Source organism: Poecilia reticulata, linkage group LG22 (genome assembly GCF_000633615.1).
Source record: "Poecilia reticulata strain Guanapo linkage group LG22, Guppy_female_1.0+MT, whole genome shotgun sequence".
Lineage (NCBI taxonomy): Eukaryota > Metazoa > Chordata > Actinopteri > Cyprinodontiformes > Poeciliidae > Poecilia > Poecilia reticulata.
Window position 1 is genome coordinate 17,540,300 of NC_024352.1, and position 24,540 is coordinate 17,564,839.

The 24,540-nt window shown below is 39.5% G+C and overlaps 1 protein-coding gene across 3 annotated transcripts in view; it reads right to left on the bottom strand.

The window, feature by feature from the left end:
* Window positions 1-1,617: 1,617 nt before the first annotated feature.
* The window catches only part of dph6 (diphthamine biosynthesis 6), a 67,024-nt gene continuing 44,101 nt past the window's right edge, over window positions 1,618-24,540 (bottom strand). For 2 of the 3 annotated variants that reach the window (XM_008399794.1, XM_008399795.1), the window contains 3 exons: window positions 16,250-16,498; window positions 10,642-11,029; window positions 1,618-2,789 (listed from right to left, as the gene is read on the bottom strand). In XM_008399794.1, coding sequence (XP_008398016.1) covers window positions 2,671-2,789; window positions 10,642-11,029; window positions 16,250-16,498 — 756 coding nt within the window. In that variant the 3' untranslated portion in view covers window positions 1,618-2,670. The remainder of the gene's footprint in view (window positions 2,790-10,641; window positions 11,030-16,249; window positions 16,499-24,540) is intronic. The other variant, XR_532616.1, reaches the window with a different exon arrangement.

The window sequence follows — 24,540 nt, forward strand, 5'->3', positions numbered from 1 at the left end:
ACGTAGCCGTGGTTTTGCCCGTGTGAGTGTATGAAAACACATCTAATAAAAGGCAGATTAGAAGGGTGAGTATGTGAAGGAAGAGTGATTATTTTGAAGTCTGTGTATGGTAAAAAAAAAAAAAAAGAAAAAGAAATCTAGAATCTGCTACTGCTGCTGTGCTATAATAAAAAAGCCTATTTGTAAAGATCTGTGACTTTTGATTCTAGTCACAGATTTAAAGTTAAAAGATTAATTAAAGAAAATAACCAATTAATTTTGCTTCAGATCTCCAAGAAGATCTCTCAAACTTTGTTACAAACACCCCCCGCCCCCTCCCCAAAGAAAACAAACTAACTTGGAGTTAAAAAATATTTAATGAGGAATATTGAAAATATTTCTTACATGCATGTTTGCACTTTCTTGACACATCATGACTGGGATTGTGCAAGAGATCTGAACTAGCAAACAATTAAAACCAGGTTTTTAAAAGGACAATAAAATCCTGTTTGTTTTCTTTGCAGAGCTCTAATCAGACATGCACATCTATTCTTCATAACCTTATGTTCATTTAGTGTTCTGAGTTTTATTTATTTTTTTTGCAACTGGATGCATACATTAAATAAAATGAATCTACATAATTAAAATTCCACATAAAAGTTTTAAATTTATAGATATATCCTTACAAATACTTGGTTTATCTGTTTAGATGCACCCCAAACACCTGTTTCTAGGCCATCAACATAGTCCTGGCACAATTTCGGCTTGATATTTCACCAGGAATCATTGCTGGAAGGGCGGAGTTTATCTGAACTGGTTAGTTGGGTTTAAGACAAGCCTGGTTTTGTCCATTCCACAATTACTTTCAATGTATGTTTGAGAGATTGTTCTGTTTCAACATCGTACAATAGTTCGATCAACTGGTGCATGTCTCTCCAACAACAGAAAAAATACACGAGCTGTTCAGGAGCAACGCAAGGACAAGAAACTCCTAGAACATCAGACGCACCGTTTGCAACGACCCAAAAAAAGAAGGAACTGTTGCAAAAACACCTTCAGGCAGAAATAAAACACGCTGCTGATCACACGGACAAACTAGAAGTAACTTTTGCCAACTGTTAAATATGGTGGTGGCAGCAGTTATATCTCCTGTTCAGCCCTTGATATGGTGTTCTACAGGTTTCATATATTCTATATATATATATTCAAATATTCTCTTCTAACATTCATATATTTTCCAACACTCACTTTATGTAGTGATTCTGAAACCAAGCCTTGGCAGAACCCCTGCAGAACTTGAAACCACGATAAGGAGGTAAATTAAAGCCATTTCCATCCGATGTTACTGGAACGGTCATATCCAAAACATGTAGGACACTGGAAATCATATGGACTCCAATGCTGTGACCTTAAACGTCATCCAAATTAATATAAAGAACATTGAAATTGTACGATTGAGGTTCCAAAAAGGCAATAATTCAAAAATTAAATTTTGTGCACTAGGTAAACAATGCTAAAATGTAAAGAGTGGGTTGAGGTCTAATTGTTGGGCTGTTTAGGCGCAACGTTAAGTAAAATCTCCTAAAAGTAAGCAGACATATTTCTGTTTTCATTATGTGTATTTGCGTGGAATTAATAGCAATCAGAATCACTTTTATTTGGCTAAGTTGGTGCACAAGGAATTTGATTTTGCTTACAACACACCGACAATTTAAGCATAAATAGTAAAGTGGTGGGATACATATAGGACTAGAATGCTTGCTCCCATAAATAATTACTTGTTTGTATTTTTCCAGCCCTCAATAAAAGTCTGAAGGCTCTATTGGCTACCTCTATTGTTCAATTTTTGATGACAACAATCAAAGCAACACTGTAGTGGGTAAAGATCAATAGCCTGCTCCACTTTGAGAGCACATTGGAGCGAATTGTCAGAGTGAAGATTCATTCAAACTTAGATTATCAATACAATTCATGATCTTCAAGAAGAAAAAAAAAAAAAGCTTCAGACGCAATGGTTAATGGTGTTATTTTCTTTCAACATGGTTGCAACTCATCCGTTGACATCCCCCTCAACACGCAGAGGACACACACTTGCCCTGCAGCTTTGTGTCCTAGTGTCCTTCTTCCATTAACCAGGCTGCCTTGGAATCAATAGAAAACATAAAGAGGCTTAATCTTTTCAGGTGCTTGGCACTGATTGCCTATTACACAATAATAACACACCCGGTGCCCCGTGGAGCACGAGGGAGAAACTCGCTCACCTCATACAAATACATTACGCACGGCTCCGAAGCTATGACACAGTAAATCTTTAGGTCTGCAGCCGACACAGGCAGGGTCAGAGGTGAAGCTCAGCTGTGATGAGCGGTGTCAGAGAAACTCCACCAGAAACAGAAAGATACCATGGGAGAGAGTTTATTGCCTGCTGGAATGAAAGAAGTTTTCTGGCATGCACCGTTAGATTAAAGACACTCCAAAGGGTGCAGTAAATACATCCCTACAGCTGCACACTTGCACATTTTCCATTTGTCAACACTGTCAAGACTAAAGGGAAATTTCCACCCCCCCCCTTCCCCCCTTCATTTATGTTCTTCTTTAAGTCTAAAGTTATCCAGTAGCTTTTCCAGAAAAGTGTCTCTGAATCATATGTGGATTGGGGGGAATCCCCCCCCCTTGACTACAGGTGTGTTTTTATAAACTGAGCCAGCAGGACAAGTGGAGGATCTGGGAGTCGGGTAGATCCAGGACAGGAACCAAGGCCACAGATGGACTGGATTCTCCTAAGCTGTTCCGTAAACTTTCTTCAAGTCCTGTAAGATATAAATAGCACAGAAGAGAGAAGGTGAAAGACAGAAATCATGGGAGCCTAACCTAAACCTGCACTATTGTTAAATGGAAGGGAAACAATAGTCAATTTATGTTGACATGTTATTGAATTTGACACCCCTAAATAAGATCCAGGAAAGTCAGTTATATTCAGAAATCACTTAATTAGTTCACAGAATCCACTCAAGCCAATATAACACCACTTTTCTTAAACATCAGCGAAGAAAGAGCATCATGAAGGTCAAAGGACACAGCAGACAAGGATGCACTAGTGAAGAAGATTAAAGACGGGTTCGTTTTTATTTAACATCCCAAGCTTTGAACATTTTATAGAGAACTGCTCAGCTCTTTTTCAAAAATAAAGAGTATGACACAGGATGTGCAAGCCAACCTAAATTGACAGACTAGTTGAGGAGAAGAATATTTAGAGAAGCGGTAAAGAGGCCCATGGTGACTCTTGAAGAGGAGCTGAGATCCACTTCTCAGGTGGGAGAATCTGTCAACAGGATCACCATTAGTCACGCATTTCAGCCATTGTTCAACGGACCCACTAAGAAATCCCACTAAAGTTCGCCACACTCCAGGTACGAGGCCACAAACGTGTGGAGAATGGCGCTCGGGTCTAATGAGGCTAATACTGAATGTTTTTGATTGACGCAAAGCATTAAATGGGAAAGAATACTAACACGTCACCTTCATCCCATTAGAGACAACATCATACAGTGGGGAGGGTTTTTTTTATCAGCCGGAATGGGAAATCCTGTTAGAGTAGTAATATGGTCTATCGCAGTCAGTCTGGTAGAGATACCTCACAACTCATGTCTTTAATTGCAGTAAAAGGTTTGTCCACAAACTATTAATTCAGGAGGGCTGGATGGAACACACTTTTCAGGCTTTTCATTTGTAAAAAAAAAAAAAAAAAAAAAAAAATCCCGATATAACATTTCACATTAATGTACCTTCTGTTGGTTTGTACATAAAAGCAAGTAATGATCTGGAGCAAGGTGACAAAATCTGAAAATGTTCAAGGCAGTGTAACCTTCAACCAGAGAGGTAGCATTAAGTTCAGGTTTAAAAGGCCGATGGCTGCCTTTTACTCTCCACTAAACCGTCTCTCTGTAGTGAACGTTGGGGGAAGCCAGTACAACTGATCCTCTGTTTGTTAACATGTTATTGTGTCTGCAGCCGGACTATTGGGCTGTGGACTTTTGAGAATTCACTGAGCACATCAGAGCCAAGCCTGATGACAGTCTGTCTGTTTAGCAGCAGGCAGCTGGGATGTTGCTCTAATTGGTCACAAGAGCCTCACCGTCTCCTGTCCAGCCTCCTTTCTTCTCTTCTAACATGCTGGACGAGACTCGGATGTGACGCTTACGTTGTAAGTAACGTCAAGCTGCATAATCTCCATTATAATCTTAAAAGGCAAAGAAGCAACACATTTCTAATACCATCCTTTGTTACTCTGTCCTACTTTATGACATTTGTGCGAACTTGCAGAAAGTAAAGTCAGCACACGGAGGTTACAGGAGCAGCTGGGCTGTTAATAAGCCTCATTCTCTCTCATTTGATGCACACACAGCATGGCGAATTCCCTCACAAAGAACCCCAAACCCTAATTAGCTAATACGCACCACGGCTTAAAATGCCCCCACTGAACACGGGCCTTTTTGGAAGGTATAAAAAGCCTAAATATGTGTTATCAGAGCGTCGTTGGAAGGGGAGGTCCTCTTTAGAAAGTTGGCTGACAACCGAGTGGGCCGCAGAGATCACAGACTGAGGATGGTTTTATTAGGAGAAGAAACAAACCCTTTATCACACCTTGCACACTGAGTCTGTTTAATGTCTGAATGTTTTAATCTTTGTACTACCGGATGGGAAATAATTGCTCTCTCTTTGAAGTACTTTCAGTGACTGTACTCACCGGCAGGTCCGTGTTTATAAAAGGGAGACAACGAGGGGGGTGAAGGTGACATGAGTGACCATGCGATTTTGTGTTATTGTTTCCTTTTTAAAAAATCTTTATTAGTGAAATCAGAGGAAAGGCAGCTCTCTTTTTTAAAACCTCTCGATGTGCTCGAATTTCACTCAAATGTACTCTATGTGCTCTTTTACTAGGGGGTATTAGGAGACAAAATAAAATAAAACAACATCCCAAATTAATGTAAGCATAAACATGCAAAGAACAGCTTGTCTTTGTTAATCATTTTATCTTTTCTAATCAGTCTGAAACCAACATTTACATATATTATCCATTTGATTTCTACTTATGTTTTCTGTACTAATACAGAAAACATCAGTATCTATACAAAATTTAGCCATTTTGTATAGATAGTCTGCACAAAAATTTGAGGTTTAAAGGGTTTAGGTTATACACCTTATGTGTTAAAAGCTAGCCAGCAATTTGATTGGATTTAGCAACAGGAAGGAAAAGCATTTCAAAGCAAAAGTTTCTGTTTTAAAATCAAAGATCTGAAAAGTGTGGTATGCATTTGTATTTAGCTCCAGTGAGTGAATAATTCAGAGACCCACCTTTCACTATAATGTCATCTGCAAATTTTCTTTCATTTATGCGTAACGCTTCTAGCGCTCTGGCTGTAAGCTCAGTGTCGTTGTCCAACAGGTATGAATCTCCAGGCTCGAGTCTCTTGCAGCCGTTAACTGGCTTTTGTTCAGGATTGTCCAGTATTTAACTGATGAGAGTTTTTCTATAAACTCTGACCATTCTCCCTGTCCAACCAGCATGACCCAGCCACCACCATGTTTTACTGTAGGGACGGGGTGTTCGGGATGATGTGCAAAGGCAGTTGTCTGTCACACGTAGGGCTTTATATGTAGCTGTAAAAGTTCAGTTTTGGTCTCATTTGACCAGATTACCTTCTTCCATACTTGGTGTGTCCCCTATGGAGCTTGTGGCAAAGTCAAAACAAGATTTTTACGACTTTCTTTCAATGAAGGTTTTATTCGTACCACTTTTCAATAAAAGCCAGATTCGCTTAATGTATGACTAATAAATATCCTGCCAACACATGCTTCTACCTAGGCTGTCGATCTAAGTAGCTCCTCCAGAGTTACTGGTATTGCGTTATAACTTCACCCTCCTTCAGGTCTCTCCAGTTGTTTATGTTTGACATATCTGGTTATGCTCCTCTGACCATTCTCTAAAAACCTCTGAGGCCTTCATACTGACAGATGTTTCACTTTTCACCTTGTGTTTGTCTATCACAGAAACTCCCAATAAGATACACTGAAGTTTTGCGAGGAAATGTAGTTATTAAATCTATTAGAACACAAAATTATTTTGTATTATTATGTATAAGCTCCTATAATAATCACAAGGTATTATTTTGATAATTTATAAAAAAAAAAAAATGCTGAAGATTTTATTAAGCTGTGGGGTCGTATCTTGGGAAAAAGAAAAGCCCTTTCTATCGTAAGTAACAAGTTGAGACAAGATGTTTAAAGGTTTCATTTGAGCCATATGCCACGTCTATCATCTGTGAATCTTACAGCGAGCAAAACAAGGAGGGGCTGTGCAGTCACATTTCGCTCCGCTGTACGTCCCTGCAGTGACAGCGACAATAGCAAGGCAGTGACTGCTGGCGCCAGAGGTGTTACTTTTCCCCTTTTGACTTTTTTGGATTTATCACCCAATGAGCATCAGCTTTGACCCATGAAGATGCCAGCGGGTAAGCTCGCAGGGCCTGGCTGTGTAAGCATCAGAAGGTAACCGATTTCATCTCGGCAATGAGTCAATAAATGGTTTTAGGGGAGCTTTCTGTGCCGTCCATAATCCAAGAAACATACATGTGAAGGATTAGGATATGGCTGTTAATAATAATAAAAATAAAAAAAAACAGATTTAAAGCTAAGCCCTACTTTTATTGCAGTATAATGTACAAATATGGATTTAAAAAGGAAACATTGTAATCATATTTTTATTGAATATCTCCTGTTGTGAATGTCTGAGGAAAAAGATTGACAAGCATCATAAATACTCAGTAGCAGGAATATAATTAGTCGACAACATAAATAGCACCGGCTCACTGTCATGCATTTTAAGACGCATTCTGAGCACGCTGACCTTCTTCTATTCACTACTGGTTACCATAACTCGACGTTGCGAGAATGATAAGTTACGCCAAAGTAAAAAAATGACTGAAAGGCAACTGGTTTGGCAAAGATTCAGAAATGCTAATTGACTGCTCTGGTGACGGCCTGACAGCCGAGCTCGTGTGATCGATGTGCTCGTCGCCCTTTCCTCTCACAGAGAACATCTTTCAGGATAAAACAAACACCGCTCTGCGTTTTCGCCTCGACGAGATCCTAGAATCCTGGGAGCCGGAGATGGCGGCGTATAAAAGTGTAATGATGACAAAAGACTGTGCCAGCTGCCTGGGTTACTGTACACACCGAAGACACAACAAATGGCTTACGATAATTAAACACAGGAAGAAGAGGAGATCCTCTGGGGAGGCTGTTTCCTTGAATACTTTATGATATGGCTTAACTAATGTCGGCTCAAACTTTTTCTGAAAACAGAACGCAGAGCAAGAGAGGTTGTCACGTCGCTTCCATTAAAAGAGTGTTATGGAGCTCAACTTGCAAAAGCGGAACGTGTCATGAGTGTTATACATAACAGGAAGGCTTCTATGGGATTAATCCTCTCTGCAAGTGAAAGCATTAGATCACTTTAAATCTGGCATGAACAACAATCAGAGATAGATAATAAATCGCCAACAGGTGAAGAGAATAAGGATGTTGCAATTTAAAGCTCTACTGGAAAACCTTCTGTTCTTGTATTCAGACACATGTTTGTGTTTAACAAAGTACAATATCTGTTGGTGGTTTAGCACAGTGGTCCCCAACCCCCGGTCCGTGGACCTATTGGTACCGGGCCGCGCAAGAAATAATTAAATATTTCCGTTTTATGTATTATTTGAGTCTGGAGGATCTTTTATTTTGAAAATCCTTTAACCGGATTCTCTCGGTTWCTTGCGCGCCAACRCTGAGCCCACAAGCAGCAAAATGAGTAAGAAACAGATCAGATGTCTTTGGAAAGTTTCTTTGCGAAGGGGAAAAAGCCAGAGAAGAGACAGGAGAATGGATTTATCCCAGACCGGTAGGTGAGTACATTACAAGCCCGCTCTGCGTAACATGCGGCGACCGACTGCTAATAAAGCAATGAAGCTTCAAACTGCTTCACCACGTAGAGACCAAGTACGCTGTGCATATAAGCAACACTTCACTCCCAGATGGGACCGTCTCGTTGCAGAGAAACAAGCTCAGGGCTCTCGTTAGTCATTATAGTGAATTAAAATTTTCGTTTTTGTGGCGCATCTGTATCTTATTTTGAAGGGATATGTAAACGTTACAATAGTGACCAGAGTCAGAGCGTTTGGGCTGCGGTCGAGAGGAGATGAGTAGAGCTTGTGAGTCTTAAGTCTGGTTTAGACGGAAAGATTTAAGAATTGTCGGCCGATTCTCCAAACCTCTGTGACCACAGAGCTGATAAAAGTACAACAGGTTCGATTGGTTCGTGTCTCCAGCCACACGGCAGGAGACACGAACTGCCGTGTGGCTGTTCGGTTCGTGGAACCGATTCCAGTCACGAACATCCCGATTTTCTTCTGGAACATCCCGATTCCAGTAGAAAATCCACAAAACTTCCAACATAGCATACCGGAATTTAGAATAACCAAACACGGATGATGATGTAGAAACAATAGTGATAGTTTGTGGAGTCATTTTAAGACATAAAAGACGTAACAAAAAGAAAAGGCGGTGGATAAAAGACGACGGACGGGAGCAGCCGCTCTATTTGCTGCACTATGATTTTTAGGTGACTATGTTTTTTCATAGTTAACATTTTTAATTGAATAAACATAAACATATAATAATGACCTTTACATATAATAATAAACATTTCCACATATCATCTCCAATATCCACCGGACTCACAGTTGCGCGATATGTCAGCTGTTTGGGATTTCCCTTTGTTCTTACGTCACCGCGCTTTCTGATTGGCTACCTGACACATTCAGCAGGTTGTGTTCTCGTTCCCAGTCAGGGAAAACCCCACATGCTGCGATAAAAAGGCCAAGACAACCCAAATTGGGTATATTCAGAATTTAGCGGGAACACCAACATGCAGAAGCCTTATCTGACTGTCCATCCCCCTTTCCCCACCCCGGGCCGCAGCAAAATTTCCAAGTCTTGACCGGTCCGCGGTAATAAAAAGGTTGGGGACCACTGGTTTAGCATGTCACAGTGGAAATCTAACAGATGGAAGTGTAACTTGCTGATGTGACCCGAAATCTATAGGGATGTGTTGAAGAAACTAGATCTATATAGTGAATTCAAGTTTTCCAAACACTTTTATGAGTGTTTGAAGTCAAGTGCCTCATCATGCGGCAAATATTTGTGAAACAAAGGGTTGCAAGTGGACAGCTGCTGGAGCCTTTTTTAAAAGTTGAGGTGCAAATTTATATATCTGGTTCTCCATTCTTGACCCAAGGAAATCCCATCACTCCCTGTGGTTCAAGTTTACAAAGTCTCTGTCAACTTTCATTGTACTTTTTAAACTACCAACCAAAGCATAAAGATTACAAGTGCTAAATTACAGCCGCTCCCTACTTCCTTTCAAAGTTGGCTTGATCCAACTCTGCATAAAAGTTGCTTTGTTTCAAGGTGATCTCTTCAATCGGACAGTTTTCAGCAATGAATAGGGATCTTAAAATTAATCAAATCTCATTCAGCTTTTAAGGCTTTATAACACACATTGGAGGTTTAAGGTGACTTATATAACTGAACTGTAACCAATAAGCAATCGTGTCACCTCCAGCAGAAACATGTGAACAATACAAGTTGTTCAAGGACATGAATGAGCAGGTTTGGAGATTAGAAACTTGACTAGTTTGCATAAAATCAATCCAATAGAATACAATGGGATGAATTAGGATTGAGACTTTGGGACAAGCTTTTTTGTCCAACATCAGTGTCTGACCTCACACATGTTCTCCTGGAAGAATGATCAAAAAATTTACGTAAACACACTCCTAAATCTTAACAGAGAATTCGCCAGAATTACCACTGTAAAAATATTTGTGCTAACTTATAGAATGCGACAGAAATTAATTTATGTGCATGAAATCAAAACATTTATGGCAATATATTGTTATTATTATATATTTAATTTGTGTTTCTTTTTTCTTCATTTAAAATTAAACTCTTAAAACTTTATTAAACTTTTTTCTTGAATTTATAAAACAGTGGGGCTATGCCTATGAGGTTTGAGACCCACTGACCGAAAGTTTAAGGCCCACACATAAGAGACATTTTGACAGCAAAATGGGCCAGTTGCTTGTATGAAGGTATGTTGAGGTTTTATAAGTTATAGTTTCAACCTTTACTCCTCTTTAAAGTCCATTTTAATAAGAGCGAAAAGAAACGTCTCATTTCATTGAAGTTTGTCTCCTGACTGTATGGAGCGTGTAGTCAAGAAGCGTTGCCCCTACTCCATCAAACAAAAAATAAATCGAAGAAATCACATTATCCTACAGGCTTATTGATTAATCAAATTTCCTTCACCAAAGCACTTCTCAGGTTTCTATAGTTCCAAGTGATTTTTTTAAGCTATTTTCTGTAATTTTGTATCTTTTTTAAGGGAAAAAAGTGACGGAAAAATAAATAAATTAAAATCTGAGATTTTTTATTTTATGCCATATTGCACCAGTCCTAATTTTAGAAACGCTGACGGGTGGTGGCCCTGTAGTTTCCCCACCATAACTGCACCTTTTATGTTATGGCTGAGTGGTGGTAGGATCATTAGAGGCATACCTTGGACTATCTGCTGAATTGGTGAGGAGCTGCACTTGTAGAACACCCTTGCACACTGCGGTACCAGCTCGGCCTCCATCGCCTTTGTGGCCTTCATGAAAGCCGTGCCAAGCTCTTCTGTGATGCTTTTCACATCAGCGATTCCCAGGTTGCCCCCGCAGGCGACCATCGAAAGTGATAGCGAAGCGCTGCTACCATCAGCAGACAACACGGTGTGGCACCGTATGGATCCGCACGCCGTCTTTGTTGTAGCATGCCGGGAAGTTCTTCTGGCGGGATCATCATTCACTGCAGTCACATGAAGCTCCACAGCGGCGTCCTTGGGCAGGGCAGGTATCACGACAATCAGCAGTGGCGCAAGTTTGATCTCAGATTCCCACAGCAACTCCTGCAAGTCGACAGATGGTATTCAAATAAACCTCATGGGAAATGATATACTGTGTGTTTTACCGCAGACTACAATCAATCAAATGCACGGCCCTCCTGCTGAGACGCATGTTGCAGTTTCTGAACATAAGCACTAACCCATCAGCGTTATTATAAAGCCCATCAGAAAAACACTGCCACACAGCACTAAGACGGGCTTTTTGCTTGACAGATTGACAGCCTATCAATTAACATGAGACTGTGAAATGACCCTTGGTAATGATAGTGTGCAAACAATTCAAAAGGAATCCAGCGTCTGCAACCGCAAACAAAACCCAATTCTCTTTTTAGGTGCATTTGGCAAAATGACAGATTCCCTGAGATGACTTCTCACCTTTTTGAGGAGATCATTCACAACATGTTTCATCGCCCACATTTAGACGCTCAATTTTATCAATTGGGGGTGAAATATCTTTATTTTCTTTCTTCTCCTCTGGATGGAAGGGCCATTATCAAAAACAAAATGTCTTGGAGCAGTGTTACAACGTGGCCTTCTAATGATACTTGGCTGCGGCTTCATCTGCTAATGGGAGAAAAATGAGTGTTTTATGTAACCGTCATTCCAATCGGAGTCGATAGGGCAAAAACACTTAACCCCCTTTTCAATTTGCTGGATCAATTTTCATCCACTTACACCCTACTTCGTAAGTGCAGAATAATAACAGGTTACTTACATTTTATTTTGATACTCGCATGCGCACACACACACCCATACACACACACATGCACGCATGCACACACACACACACACAAAAAATATAAAGAAATCATTAACAAGACCAGATGATGGTCCTTTTGTCCCTTCACGAGACGGAGGCTTGTCATGACCCAATCTGCTGCCGAAGCAGCACTTAGCTTTAGATTAAACTTAAGCAAACCCTGGCAAAAACTAAAAGAACAAAAACAGAAATCAGTGTGTTTTTTTTTAATGAGCATGTAAGAGTGGGCTTGCTGAGGACTATCTGTACTTGGCTGTTTTTTCTTTTTTTTTGAAGAGAGCTTGTTTGTAGTGGAATCAAAGAAGCCCACAACAATAGCCATGTCAGCACCGACCGGTCTGCGTGTCAGGCAGAGTGACAGCACATATACGTGTCCAGCGCTTTGATAAATGTTATATTAGCACTTCTGGCACTGGCTAGGTATTCTCCTGGAGGGAACAGCTCCAGCACTTGTCAATAGTGATTGAACATGGAACAGAGTGCAAAGTAGTGAGAGAAGTGACAGGACGGGGAGTTCTTGCTCAGCCAGGCTTAAAGGCCACCCTGCAGGCCTTGAGTGCCAGGGTACTATACCCAACCGGCAGCCTGTGAGGGGGATTTGAGGACTTCAGCATAGTGCTTCAGCCTCTGGCAGGATTTTATTGCCACAGCACAGTTGCTGACTTTTTATAAGAGCTGTCGGATAAGCTTACATCAGTTCTCGTTTCTTTCTTTCCTTATTATTTTTTTTTTTTACCCCCTACCTACCTACCGCGATTCAACATGATGTGGGAAGTTCACCCAACAGTTCTGTGAATCAAAATGTACCAGGTGCATCTCAGTGAATAGGAATATCATCAAAAAGTTTGACTATTTGATACAAAAGCGCAACAGTAAGATAACTAGCTGACTAAAAAGCTTGTTCTTAAACTGTGTGATATACGCTTTGTAGTCGATCGGGGCTCATTTTGCAATCCAGTCTTTTCTGCCTTTTGTACAGGTAAGATCCTTCTGACATTGTCTCTAGTCCAGGAGTGACTTGACATAAGAAATGAATGTAGTCCATCTCCTGGATACATTTGTGTGTAGTGGCTATTAGAGAACTGATTCCATTGATTATTTCAAGAATGTGTTTATCCATGGTTGTGCATATTTTTATACTGCAGTTTTTCCTACCACAAAACTTTCCATTTATATGATTTGCTGCAGCACACTGAAGGGTCAGTTAGTTTGTGAAGGGTGTTGATGACTGTCTGGTGGGAAACTGTCACACCACCATTCTATCCTGTGATTGTGTAGGCCATGACATAATATTTCTGAATTAAATAAAAGGTTTTAACGGTCCTATGTAATAAAGGAATTTTCTGAAAAACTAAAATTTAGGTTTTTAATTTGCTATAAGCTGTTATCACGAACATTAAAAGAAAAAAAGAAACGTTTTGAACTCCATCTGATAAATCAATAAAAGTTTAAATGTTCGAAGGAACGACTTTCAGAATTAATAGCATACACCTTATGAGTGTTTCCGTGTGCATCCCTGGATCGGTGTACACAGTTCTGTTACTCTACATATCAAAGTTTATGAAAAAGGAGAGAGAAAAAAGAACTTTTATTCCTACCCGATCAGACATCATCTGATCGGGTAGATCAGATGATGTTCTACCCGATCATCATCGGGTAGATCATCATCGGGTTACCCTAACACTAACCCTAACCCTAACCCTAATCTGACAAAATGTTTGATATATGATGGAGCCTGAGTGCTGGAGAGGCAAGTTGCAAGGGCTGGCAGGTGGCAAGGGTGTGTGCGTTTACGTATGTGTGCGTGTGTGTATTCAAAGCGCTCTGTTCTACTCCTCGCTAGCCACTTAACACAATCCATCTCATTACTTCATGCCACTTCAGTTCCAGGGCATGCACCATTCCCCCTGTGCTCTGCCTCACTCTGTAGGTAGCAAGGTAAAAGCACATACAGTCTGAATCTGCTGTGTTCACCTCCCTACCCTGATGGGGCGTGACCTGCTTCTCTTTATGTTTGTTTTCCTTTTTCCTCGCCCCCTCCCACCTCCCCAATCCTTCCCTCCAACTTGTGCCCATGTGCCTGGAGCGTGTGGTGGGTTGGAGGGCCGATAGGCATGAAAGCCGAACGGTAAACACGGTAATAAGGAAGTGGTGTAAAGGAGGGGAACAGCAGGGAGCTGATGGGGCTGCACAGCTTAGCCAGTTCCCCTACATTTCCTGCCCAGCAGGATGCCTTCAGCATGTGCTTCTTATGTCTCAGCACTTACTGTAGTGCTGTCAGTCTGCTATAATACAACCCCCCCCTCCCCCCCTCCCCAATTCACTGTTTTATTCACTGGCTTTTCTCAGATTCCACTCTGAGGCTTGTTAGATTGTTTGTGTAAATGAAACGCACAGATGCCAGTGGGGTGTAAAAGAGTTTATAATTATGTGGCCATTTTTTATATTGCAGAAATAACTAGTTTCACCGTCTATTCAGAGAAGAAGCTTCATACTTAATTTCAGCTCGGACCCATAAAGAAAAGGGGGATTTGTTTTGGATAAAAATAATGTGTTAATTTAAACACCTGATTTAGAAATTCAAAAAGAGATGGAGGTAAAACATTTATTGGCTTTTACATACATGCATATCCCCCGTTTCATCGAACGTTCTTGCATGCATGCTGACAAACAGGCTCTTTGTGGTTTAATGCGGCGTAAATACAATTTCACACATGTAGCGACTCCAGTATGCTCCCAATTAACCCCGCAAGCTTCTTCATCCACCTGATTAGAGAAATTATCAACGCACAACAACTATGGAACCCTGTGGCTTCAAAGACGAGCCAGGCATTTCTGCTCCAAACATCATCCACACAGAGACGCTGTCTGGAATATGTTTGCTTTCTGATATTCTAAGTAAGTGTTACATGCACAGGCCATAGTTTTTTTCAATTTTTCTCAATGATCCAAATAACTTGATGCATTGCCAGTTCCTCTCAGAAGTTTAAATATACTAGCCGTAAACATGAAGGTCAAATTAATTTTGTATTTGGATTTATTTATTTGAATAATTCTTAATAATTTTCTTTTTTATCAAAGCTTTTATTAACCAGATAAAATCCTCTTTCACAATGGTGACCTAGCCAAGACAGCCGGCAGCACGCATCATATAGACAAAACAATGAGACAGAAATAACAAAATATACATTACAAATATATAAAATGCAAACAATTTGACAATAAAGTGTAATTGTTTGGAAGTAGTTTTTTAAGCACAGCTCCCAAATTTTCACCAGGGTTGTGGTGGGATTTTGGGAAGAACATTCTAGAAACGTATTGTTTTCTACTTTATCTATTCCAAAACCAGGGTTAATGTTATTGGGATCATCTAGAACAGGGGTGCCCAATATGTCGATCGCGGAAAGGTTTTGAGTAAAATACACTCAAACTTAGTTTGAAGTGTGAAAACATTACAAAACAGTTCAAGAAGTATGAATATTTTTGCATTTATATGTTAAATCTGATCTGCACCAACGAGGCTTTTGATATATATTTTTCTTTATGCAACTGTAATTTCCAGTGTGGCAAACTGTGTCAAATCCCCTAAACATACCAGTCTACAAAGCACATGCACACGTTTTGAAACGTTGAAATTTCCATCAAACATGTCAAAGCCGTGTGAACGTGATTACTAACTTTAAATATGATTACAGTTTTACATATAGTTTAACTTGATTATGTGCTAAGAAGTGACATAAAGTTGACATTCTCCCCCCGGTCCTCAGCAGTGTTCTGTGCTGCAACAAACCACATGTTGGAGGTGGGCTCCTGCATCTCTCCCAGAGGTCCTATTCCCATGGTTAGACAGATTACTGTGGGAGGAGAACGGCTGCCAAGGGAGACTGAAGCCCCTATTAGAAGTACGGAGCAAGGGTTGTAAGCCAGCGCGGGAGAACGGAGCAAAGGGTGGAGGGCGGTGGCAGAGGAGACGAGTGAAGGAGGAGGGGGGGATAAGCTGCTCTGAGACTTGAACGCTGCTCCAAAATGGTGTGTGGGGGCAAAGGATTAGCAGGGCTCTGAGGAAGACATCTGCTTCTGTGCCAAGCTCTGCATTATCAAAGACACCAGGGTTTCCCACATCATCAACTTTTCATGAGCGCACTCACTGGTAAATATCAGTAGCAATGGCTTGGGTCTCGCGGGAGCAGAGAGGGGCGTCAAACGTGCCCCCGCTATAAAACACAATTCTGAAAGGCGTCTCTGGAAAAATGTGATTTTCACAGCAAGTTTATCTTCTTTATTATTTGATGAATGATTTTATTTTTTATCTTTTAATCTATTAAACATGAACTTCATCCGATATATGAGTGTATCAGTATGATCAATATTTCCTCTGCATCTATAATAAAACAGTCGTTTATCCCCTGCTTAGCCACAGTTGTGCATTTGATGGTGAAAACCTTCAATTGGCAGCGACTGACCTTCTCTTCCTCTGTAGCCGTCGGCATGCTCTCCCACACAGCTCTGATGGTCGCAACGTCTTGGTGTCTGGTGATGTAGCAGTGGGCCTGGACAACGTGGGCCAGAGTCAAGTTGGGGATCACAGCTTCCAGCACCTTCTTCACGTGGCTGAAGGACAGCTGAGCTTCTACGGAGGTGGCAGCTTTCACCAAAGACATGGTGCAGGGGACCAAAGGGATTTGTCCTGCACAGAACACCAGCTCATCTACCTGGACAAGAAAAATGAAAAGAAGAAGTCGGACATTGAACCCATAAAACTGAGCGGAGATAAACAAATGCTTAGAGACGCGATGAGAAATCGGCTTATGACTGGAATCAAAGGTTTTTTTTTTCAGTTTGATTTATTTATTGCTTAATTTTTATTGGGACAAATAAGATAAAGGCTTTACACTTCATATTTTAAGTATAACCGTATTGACAGCATCACATTTTTTATTCAAATACAAAACATAAATAATATTTCATAGGAAGAAGGCTGAATATTTTGAACACTGTTAATTAAAGTTCTTAAAGCAAAGTTGAAATCCTCTAATGAGAAGATTTATAACCCTTTCAATAACCTGGAGGAAAATCGGAAAATCAGCCCCAAAACCTGGATCAAAACATTTCAAGATTGTTTGGAAAATTATAAAAATTGTCAATCCAGCAATCACTGGTTGGAGTATGATAACATTGCTAATGGGCCAATATAAATGAAAACATGAAAAGTTATCTTTTTTGTTAACCACTGAAGCAAATAAGTGATATTTTCAGAAGAAATTCAATTCAAGTAAAAAATTCTAACTTCTTTCCTCTGCTTGAACAAGTAAGATGTCAGAGTAGTATTCCTCTTTTTCCAATTAACATACAATTTAAACTGGAAACTGAAAAAACAGTCTTTGTTTTAGAAAACAAAAATACACCATTCACAGATGTGGCATAATGAAATTAACATTAATTATAAGCCTATGTTTCATTAGCAGTACATTAATTATCAGGTTCCTTCTCTCATTTGTCAGCATCTTATCACCAACAACTCGTATTTCACAAGTCTAATACAAGCAGCTATTCTGTTAGATGCTTGCCAGTATACCTCAGTGGTGCCGCTGTTATTCATAAGCATAATTAACCATGTGATAATAAGCTCAATTCTCCATTAAATGCCTCTGTTAGAATTAAGGTCTTGAATAATGGAAGCTGAAAAAAATCTATCTGCTTAATGCAGACAGACGAGTCGGAGTAAGGGGTGGCATTAGGAGGTCAGGTCTTTAGAGACACAGTAGATCGGCAGCATTTGAGGTTGGACAGCGTTACGGCTGGACACTGGGTACTGGACAATGCAAATGGATGCTATAGGTATGCTAAGAGTTGCAGAGACTGCCAAGGACATGCAAATCTCTAGCAGGGATAAACTGATGCATGAACAAGGCTATTTACCGATTACCTTCCTCTGCTTGAACAAGTAAGATGTCAGATCCCACCAAGGAGGTTAGACTTTTAAGTGGTATTAGTAGGGTTGGGGTTTAGGATTAGGGTTTTTTTTTATCTAGCATATATAAAAAAAAACTTTTAAAATTAGGGCATGGATTGATTAAAAGTTTGGGCAAATAAAGAGGAAGTTTGTCTTTGCTTTAATGTTTTCCTTTCTTTATTTTGTCACACTAGTGACCTTTATTTGACAGTTGAAAGAAAAAAAGTAGACGCAGAGCGGTTTAACAAACAATCAGATGCTTAATCTATGTCTGTCAAGCAACTGACTGCAGGCTAGTTACCAAGGTTAATATCAAAAATGATAAGCCAATAAATATCAGCTTGTGATACTCCTGTTATTCCAGATCTTGGAATTTTATCTCATCACCAATGTGAGTTTGCAGTAAAAGTTCAATACTTGTACATCTTGTATTTTGTGTTCTTGCATTGAAATCAAGTCTTAGCATACCTATATAGCATGCCACTCTTTTGTCTTGTATGGTTGCAAAAACCTCAGTATTACCCTTTTTCTGCTTTGTCAATAAGGAGATCAACATCCATCCCACATATTCCTATTAAAAAGAGAATTTTTGTCAAGAAGACTAAAGAGCATCAAGAGATTTCCAGACGGTGGCATTACAGACGCAACATCATCATCCATTTATGGAGCCGTGCTTCCTTTTACTTCAGAAAACAGTGTTGTACAATTAGTTACAATTGTAAGTAGTGCTAGCAGGTAATTGTAATGCTAGCAGGTAATTACAATTGTAAAGTACTTAAAATTGTAAGTAATTGTACAAAGCTAATTATTTAATACTTTCAAGATGCTCTGATTTATCACTCTGAAATACAGTGATACGAGTTGTTTTTTGCTTCTTTTTTTCCCCTTTAAAATACTTACAGAACAAGATGCTAGCAACACAATTGTTTTGCTAAAGAGCAGACAATGTCATTGGTATTTCCATAATTGAATGGGTTAACCATTATCCTCAGCTCTTGGGTTCACTTGTCAGCTTTGATGAAGCTTTAGTTTCCATCTCTGCTGCTGCAAATTACTGGGACAGTATACGAGACAGGAGATGGAGGGAAGCTGAATTAGAGAAGCACGTGTGAGTGAAAGGGAAGATAGGGCCCTCGCTGCTCTCAACCATTTGGATCAATCACCGGATCATTTACCTGCTAGCGCGATCTGCCCAGGAGTCTGCATTACGGAGACTGCCTAACATAAAAGCCAGACTCCCACACATCAACAACAAATTGTCAATTGGCATTCCATTTATGAGCCATCAAATGCCATCATATCCACTCCAACAAAGAGGAGGTCCATCAGGTTGGACGTGTGGCTAGAGTCTTTTAACAACTTCTTCTATGAAAAAGTGCTTGCTGCATTTTGAATTCATAAAGACCAACTATCATTTGTCAATTTGAATATCAAAAGGTGAAAGCAGGGGGGCCTCTTGACTGTTAAAGGTAGATTCCCATAGCGTCTACCGAGCAGGTGTGTGATAATCAATTATTAAGGATCCCACTCTGGTTACTCTTAGTGGGAGGTGGAATTGGGGATCTTGGGTTTTGCCGTTTCCATGCAGGTCGTGGATGGTGGGGAGAGACTGCGGAAGGGAAGAGCGAATACTATTTACATAAAATTAACAGTTCAAAAGAATGAGTTCACACACCAATCAAACTTGTTAATTGACTGTCAATGGTGTGTCCCTGAATATACAACACAACTACATTATTCATCTGAGGCCTTGACAGCGAAGACAGTCCAATTTGCATGGCCGTTCTAAATGTGATCAACAACCACAATGCCACATGCATTTTTAATAGGCCAGAGATGGGAACCTTTAATATTCATAAGGGTCAAATAATTGCATATGACATTAACTTTCTTTTAACAAGGTAAGTATTTTTCAAATGGTGGCCTTAGCTCTCCAAATGGCCCTGAGAGAAAAGGACTTTATACGGGGGATAGGAAATGGATGCAACGTGTTCCTGTTGGGTTATATTTGTCATTTAGCTGACTGAAAGATAATTTCAGAATAGTATACTTTTTTATCCACACTTTGAATAGAATGCAACAGTTAAAACAATGTTCCTTTTTTATGATTTTTTCAATGTGACCTGTGCTTTTACATTACAACTCATATTTCTTTACATTGTAGTTAAAAACGGCGTTATTTTTTGAGCAAACTTTGAAGAGCGGTTAGTGCCAAAAGGTCAATGCCCTAATGACATTTCTTCTATTCTTGAGGTGTAGACGGTAACATAATTAAATACTCTCAAAAGGAACTTGCTGGTGTCTCATTTCAGATTGGTACGTCTGAGGTGTTACTAATTAGTTTTTTTATTTTTTATTTTTTTATCAAAAGGATTCCTGTGTTGACCAGACAGTGCCAGACTATGTTCATATTGGTGTTGGAGCCCTCTGGGTCCTCCCATCACACCGAGGACGCCTCAGAGTGTCATTAGCAAAACTTTAGAATGGTGTAGATTAACTAGCCGGGCTTGGATAAAATGACCTGGTATTGACGAACAGTCAGGTTTTTTTTCCCCCTGCCTAGTTCCAAGGACAGAGAGAGGTGGAAAATGGCTCCACCATTCCTATCAGATATGCTAATGGTCACATTTCTCCCCGTTGAGACCTTATACATAATTCAGCAAGAAAAATCTGTGTAAAACTATTTGGGTTAATATGACTTTAAAAGGATTATTAATGCAAAGTAACACCTAAAATCAAAACTAATTCATTGTTTGTAATTAATGTATTTATTTTAATGTTACAAAATGTCTAAACGGCAAATAAATGCATAATAGAAGTAAGAGGAAATATTATCTTTAAGGGACCTATTCTGACGTGTGAGCACTATTTATATGTTACAAGATGTAAAGCTTTTCACAAGGTCTATATTACACTTTCACAGTGCCTTGCAGTATTCATATCCGTTTCACATTTTCATATGTTGTCATGTTAAAACTGTGAAGATTAATCTTTAAGACTCAATGCTGGAGTTAAGTTCAGACTTAGGTCATCCTAAGCAAATATTCTTTGATCAACACACCCCATTGTAGCTCTGGTAATATGTCTGCTCTATTTGTCCCACTGGCAGCAAAAGGTTTTACTGGTCTGTTATAAAGAGTTTTAATTCCATTTATCTTACCATATCAGCTCTGACCAGCTTCCCTGCCTTGCCGAGAGAAAAGCATTCCAACAGCATGATGCTGCCACCATTTTATTGTGGTGCAGTTTTAATAGCGCAGCATTTTACATGAAGGTCAAAGTGTTTGATTTTGTTCACATCTGACCAGAGCTGTGCAGATTCTCCGGTATAGACTGTGCTTTACATTTTCAGGTTCATTATTTAATCCCGTCTTTAAACCAAACTGTTGTACTTGTTGGTTTGCATCATGCAGTTTCATGATATGAAGGTCACAATGGATTTTATTTGGGAGTATCAGATTGAAGGAGATTGAGAAAAAACAGTCACTGTACTGATTTTTAACCCTGAAATCATCCTGTATCATTTTCCTGCCATGTCACATTTATAACTACTTTGTCTTGCTTTGTCATATAAAATCCCAATAGGATACAAAATTGTCAAAGTTTGAAAAAGTTCAAGGGGTATGAATATGTCACAATCAACATTTAAGGAATAAAATTACTTCCATTTTCAAGATGTCTTTCCAGATTCCGCTTTCTCAATTTCCTCCTTTTACCTGAATATTTCAGGCTTGACAAACAGCTCAAAACACCCCAAAATGTGAGGATCAAAAAACTGAGGCTGAAGTTTTGTTGCATGCATTTAAGTGCATATATTAGTTCCTTTTGGTAGGGATTTGAAAAGCAGTCGCTGTTTAATCCTTATGCAGTGGATGGCAGTTTGTCAGGGATGTGTGCCGTGATTCCATCTTGAACCGGCTTCGAGTCTGTGGGGTTCTTTCAGCATTAGCGAATTCAAAGCAGATCACGTCTGGGACTGGGAAGTGATAAGAAACGGGCTCTTGTTGTGCCGCGCCCTGAGGAAATCCTGCCTCCTCTGACACCTCATTTCTACAAATGCAAACCTTTCAGGAGAGGCACAACCTTTCTCTCTCCTACAGAACCTCTAACTTTGTACATTTGGATTGGAAAGGGGAAAGATATTAGCCCTTTTCTTATTATTCCCTCCTCTTTTTCCCCCGTTCTCTCTTGCTCTCTCTCTTCTTCTTGCTGCTCGTGCTCTAGTTTGAGTCTAACCCCTGTATGCTCATCTGTCACAAAACATTAGCGTTCTTTAAACGGTGACATAAATAGCCGTATAAAGTGCACAAGACAAATATAAGACATTTCTCAGCAGATTTTTGCTTGTCTAAAATTGCACAAATGTTCAGGAAACAAACCAGAAGCACACATTAATAAGTAAAAAAAAAGAAAGGACCAAACTAGCAAATTTAGAAGTACATAAAAGTCAAGAGATTTAAGGAGCTGTAATGGAGACAATGTGTGGTCAGTGTGGGGGACAGAAGCTATTCCCTGCCCCCCAAGTTTTTAAAGCTTGCATGTTTTTTTTTCTGCTTCCTATGTTTGGCCTCGACATGTCCACTCTGTAGACATTGAACTGTGCAGAGGCTGTAACACTGCACTGTCAGCTCTGGTCAACTTTATGCTGGTCAGAAGCTGCCATTCAGTACTATAGCCAAGGTCAGAGGGGAGCTGCCTACTGAATGCTCAGAGATGTGTCTGCAAGAAATACAGCATAAATAAACAGAAAGAAAATACATTTCTGCTTTGATAGATCAAAAACAAAATAAAAGCAACGAGGTTTGAAACAATATTTGTTTCTGCATTTTGCTGTGCACATACAACGTTTAGCAAACAGCTAAATGAAACTCGAGCTACCCGAGGCGGACGTAATGAAATTGGCTTTTGCATTGCAGCACAGTGCCACAACAGAGTCGGGGCTGTGAACGAAGAGTGATGGAGGGGCACGCTTTTTCATCGGGTTAGGCAAAATGCCCCGCTGCCTTCAACTGTCCTGGCCGCACATTTTTTGACAAATTGGTTGTGAGGCTTTTACGACTGATGCACATATCGCAAAAATCAGTTCTGCCAAGCTTCCTCTATGACCTGCCCGTGGGACATGACAAGCCCCCTCCACGCATCGCTCTATCAAGCCGAATCTTTCCAGGACAATGCAAATTATGACAAATTCCATCATCCTGCATTATGCGCTTTCCCCTGCTAATCTCCCTAATTCGAGAGAATCGGGGAGGGTCTCTCGCTGTTTCAGCTGAGGGGCATGTTGTCTGACTGAATGATGCTGAAACTGCAACCCTCATCCCCCGTTCTTGTCTCCCCTTCCCAGCTGTGACCATCTCATCTCTTCTGTCTTTTCTGATTCCCCCCCCTTTTTTTTTGTGAGGCTCCGTCTCTTTGCCTGACCAGTAGGAAAAAAAAATGTCAATTTGATCTGGACACAAATAAATAATCTCAAACAAAATCAGAGAAGTAAAACCATAACAGCCTTATTGAAGAATGTTCAAAAGCTAAATTGCCTGTGAGGGACAATATGAGATTCTGGAAAATGTACATCCAAAGATGATAAAAAAAAATATATATTTAACTATTCATCTAATAAATTAATTTGTTCAGGCCTGCATCTAAAATAAATTAAGACATAGACAAACACACTCTCCCAGTGTCCCTTTCTCACACCATTTTTGTGGACAAAGTGTTTAGTCCAAAACTCACAAGGAAAAGATTAACAGCCTAAAAACATGATCAATAATGCAAAGAGTGACAACAATACAGTAAATACAGTGTCGGTAGAGACATGCATTTCATTTTCTGATCAACAGATGGCAGTATGACTACATTAAAAAGCCGCACAGAATACAGCATAAACACAGGAGAGGCTGACCAGAGAGCGTCGACTATCCCTTTGGATTCACTTCAATTTTTTTTTGTTTTTTTTTTTCTTTTTGGAGGGAAAATCCTAAACTACATAAATATATAACATCCTAAAAAGAAATGAGACATTATAAAGTGCACTGGAATCCATATAAAAAATGTAAAGACTAATAATACCTTGGTGAATCTGGTAAAATATATATAAAGGACATGTGTTTTTCTTTTTATTTAAACCTACTGGCATGGATGATCAGTAACATATTTTTTGCAAAAAAACAAACAAACAAATAAGTAAAGAAAGATAAGACTTAAAACAATAATTTATACATTTAATTTGTATATTTTTTCTACAATACATAATTTATAATATAATAAAATCTAACAATATTCCAACCACAGCAAAGTGATATAGTAGTGTTCCTATAATGCACTGAATCTCATATGAAAAATACAGCAAATATTAACATTTGCCTCAGTGCATCAGATTCAGCTCAATAAATTTTGACATGCAGTAAATATTGTCTAGTCCATATCGGGAGGATGAGCCCTTGCCCTTAACATCTCTACTTCATAACATTCCAGCCTACAATAAACTTCCTGTTTATTACAAATGTATAGCATGAATGATACATTTGTTAAAAGTGAATGTGCTGGTATATTGGGAGGAAAAAAATAGCAGGCAGCAAATCATTCATCTGCAGCTTTTTTTTTTTTTTACCGCAGCAAGGCATGCTTTGATGACAACAGCATTTGAAACGTGAATAGCCCAAGTTAAAATTTAATACTCTGAAGAACCGCTTCATATGAAATTCATTGTGAAGCAAGAGGCTCAATGAAACATCAACACTTGCGTTCTCCTGAATCATCTGTAGTCAAGATAAAAATAAAAAATTATAAAAAAATTAAAAAAAA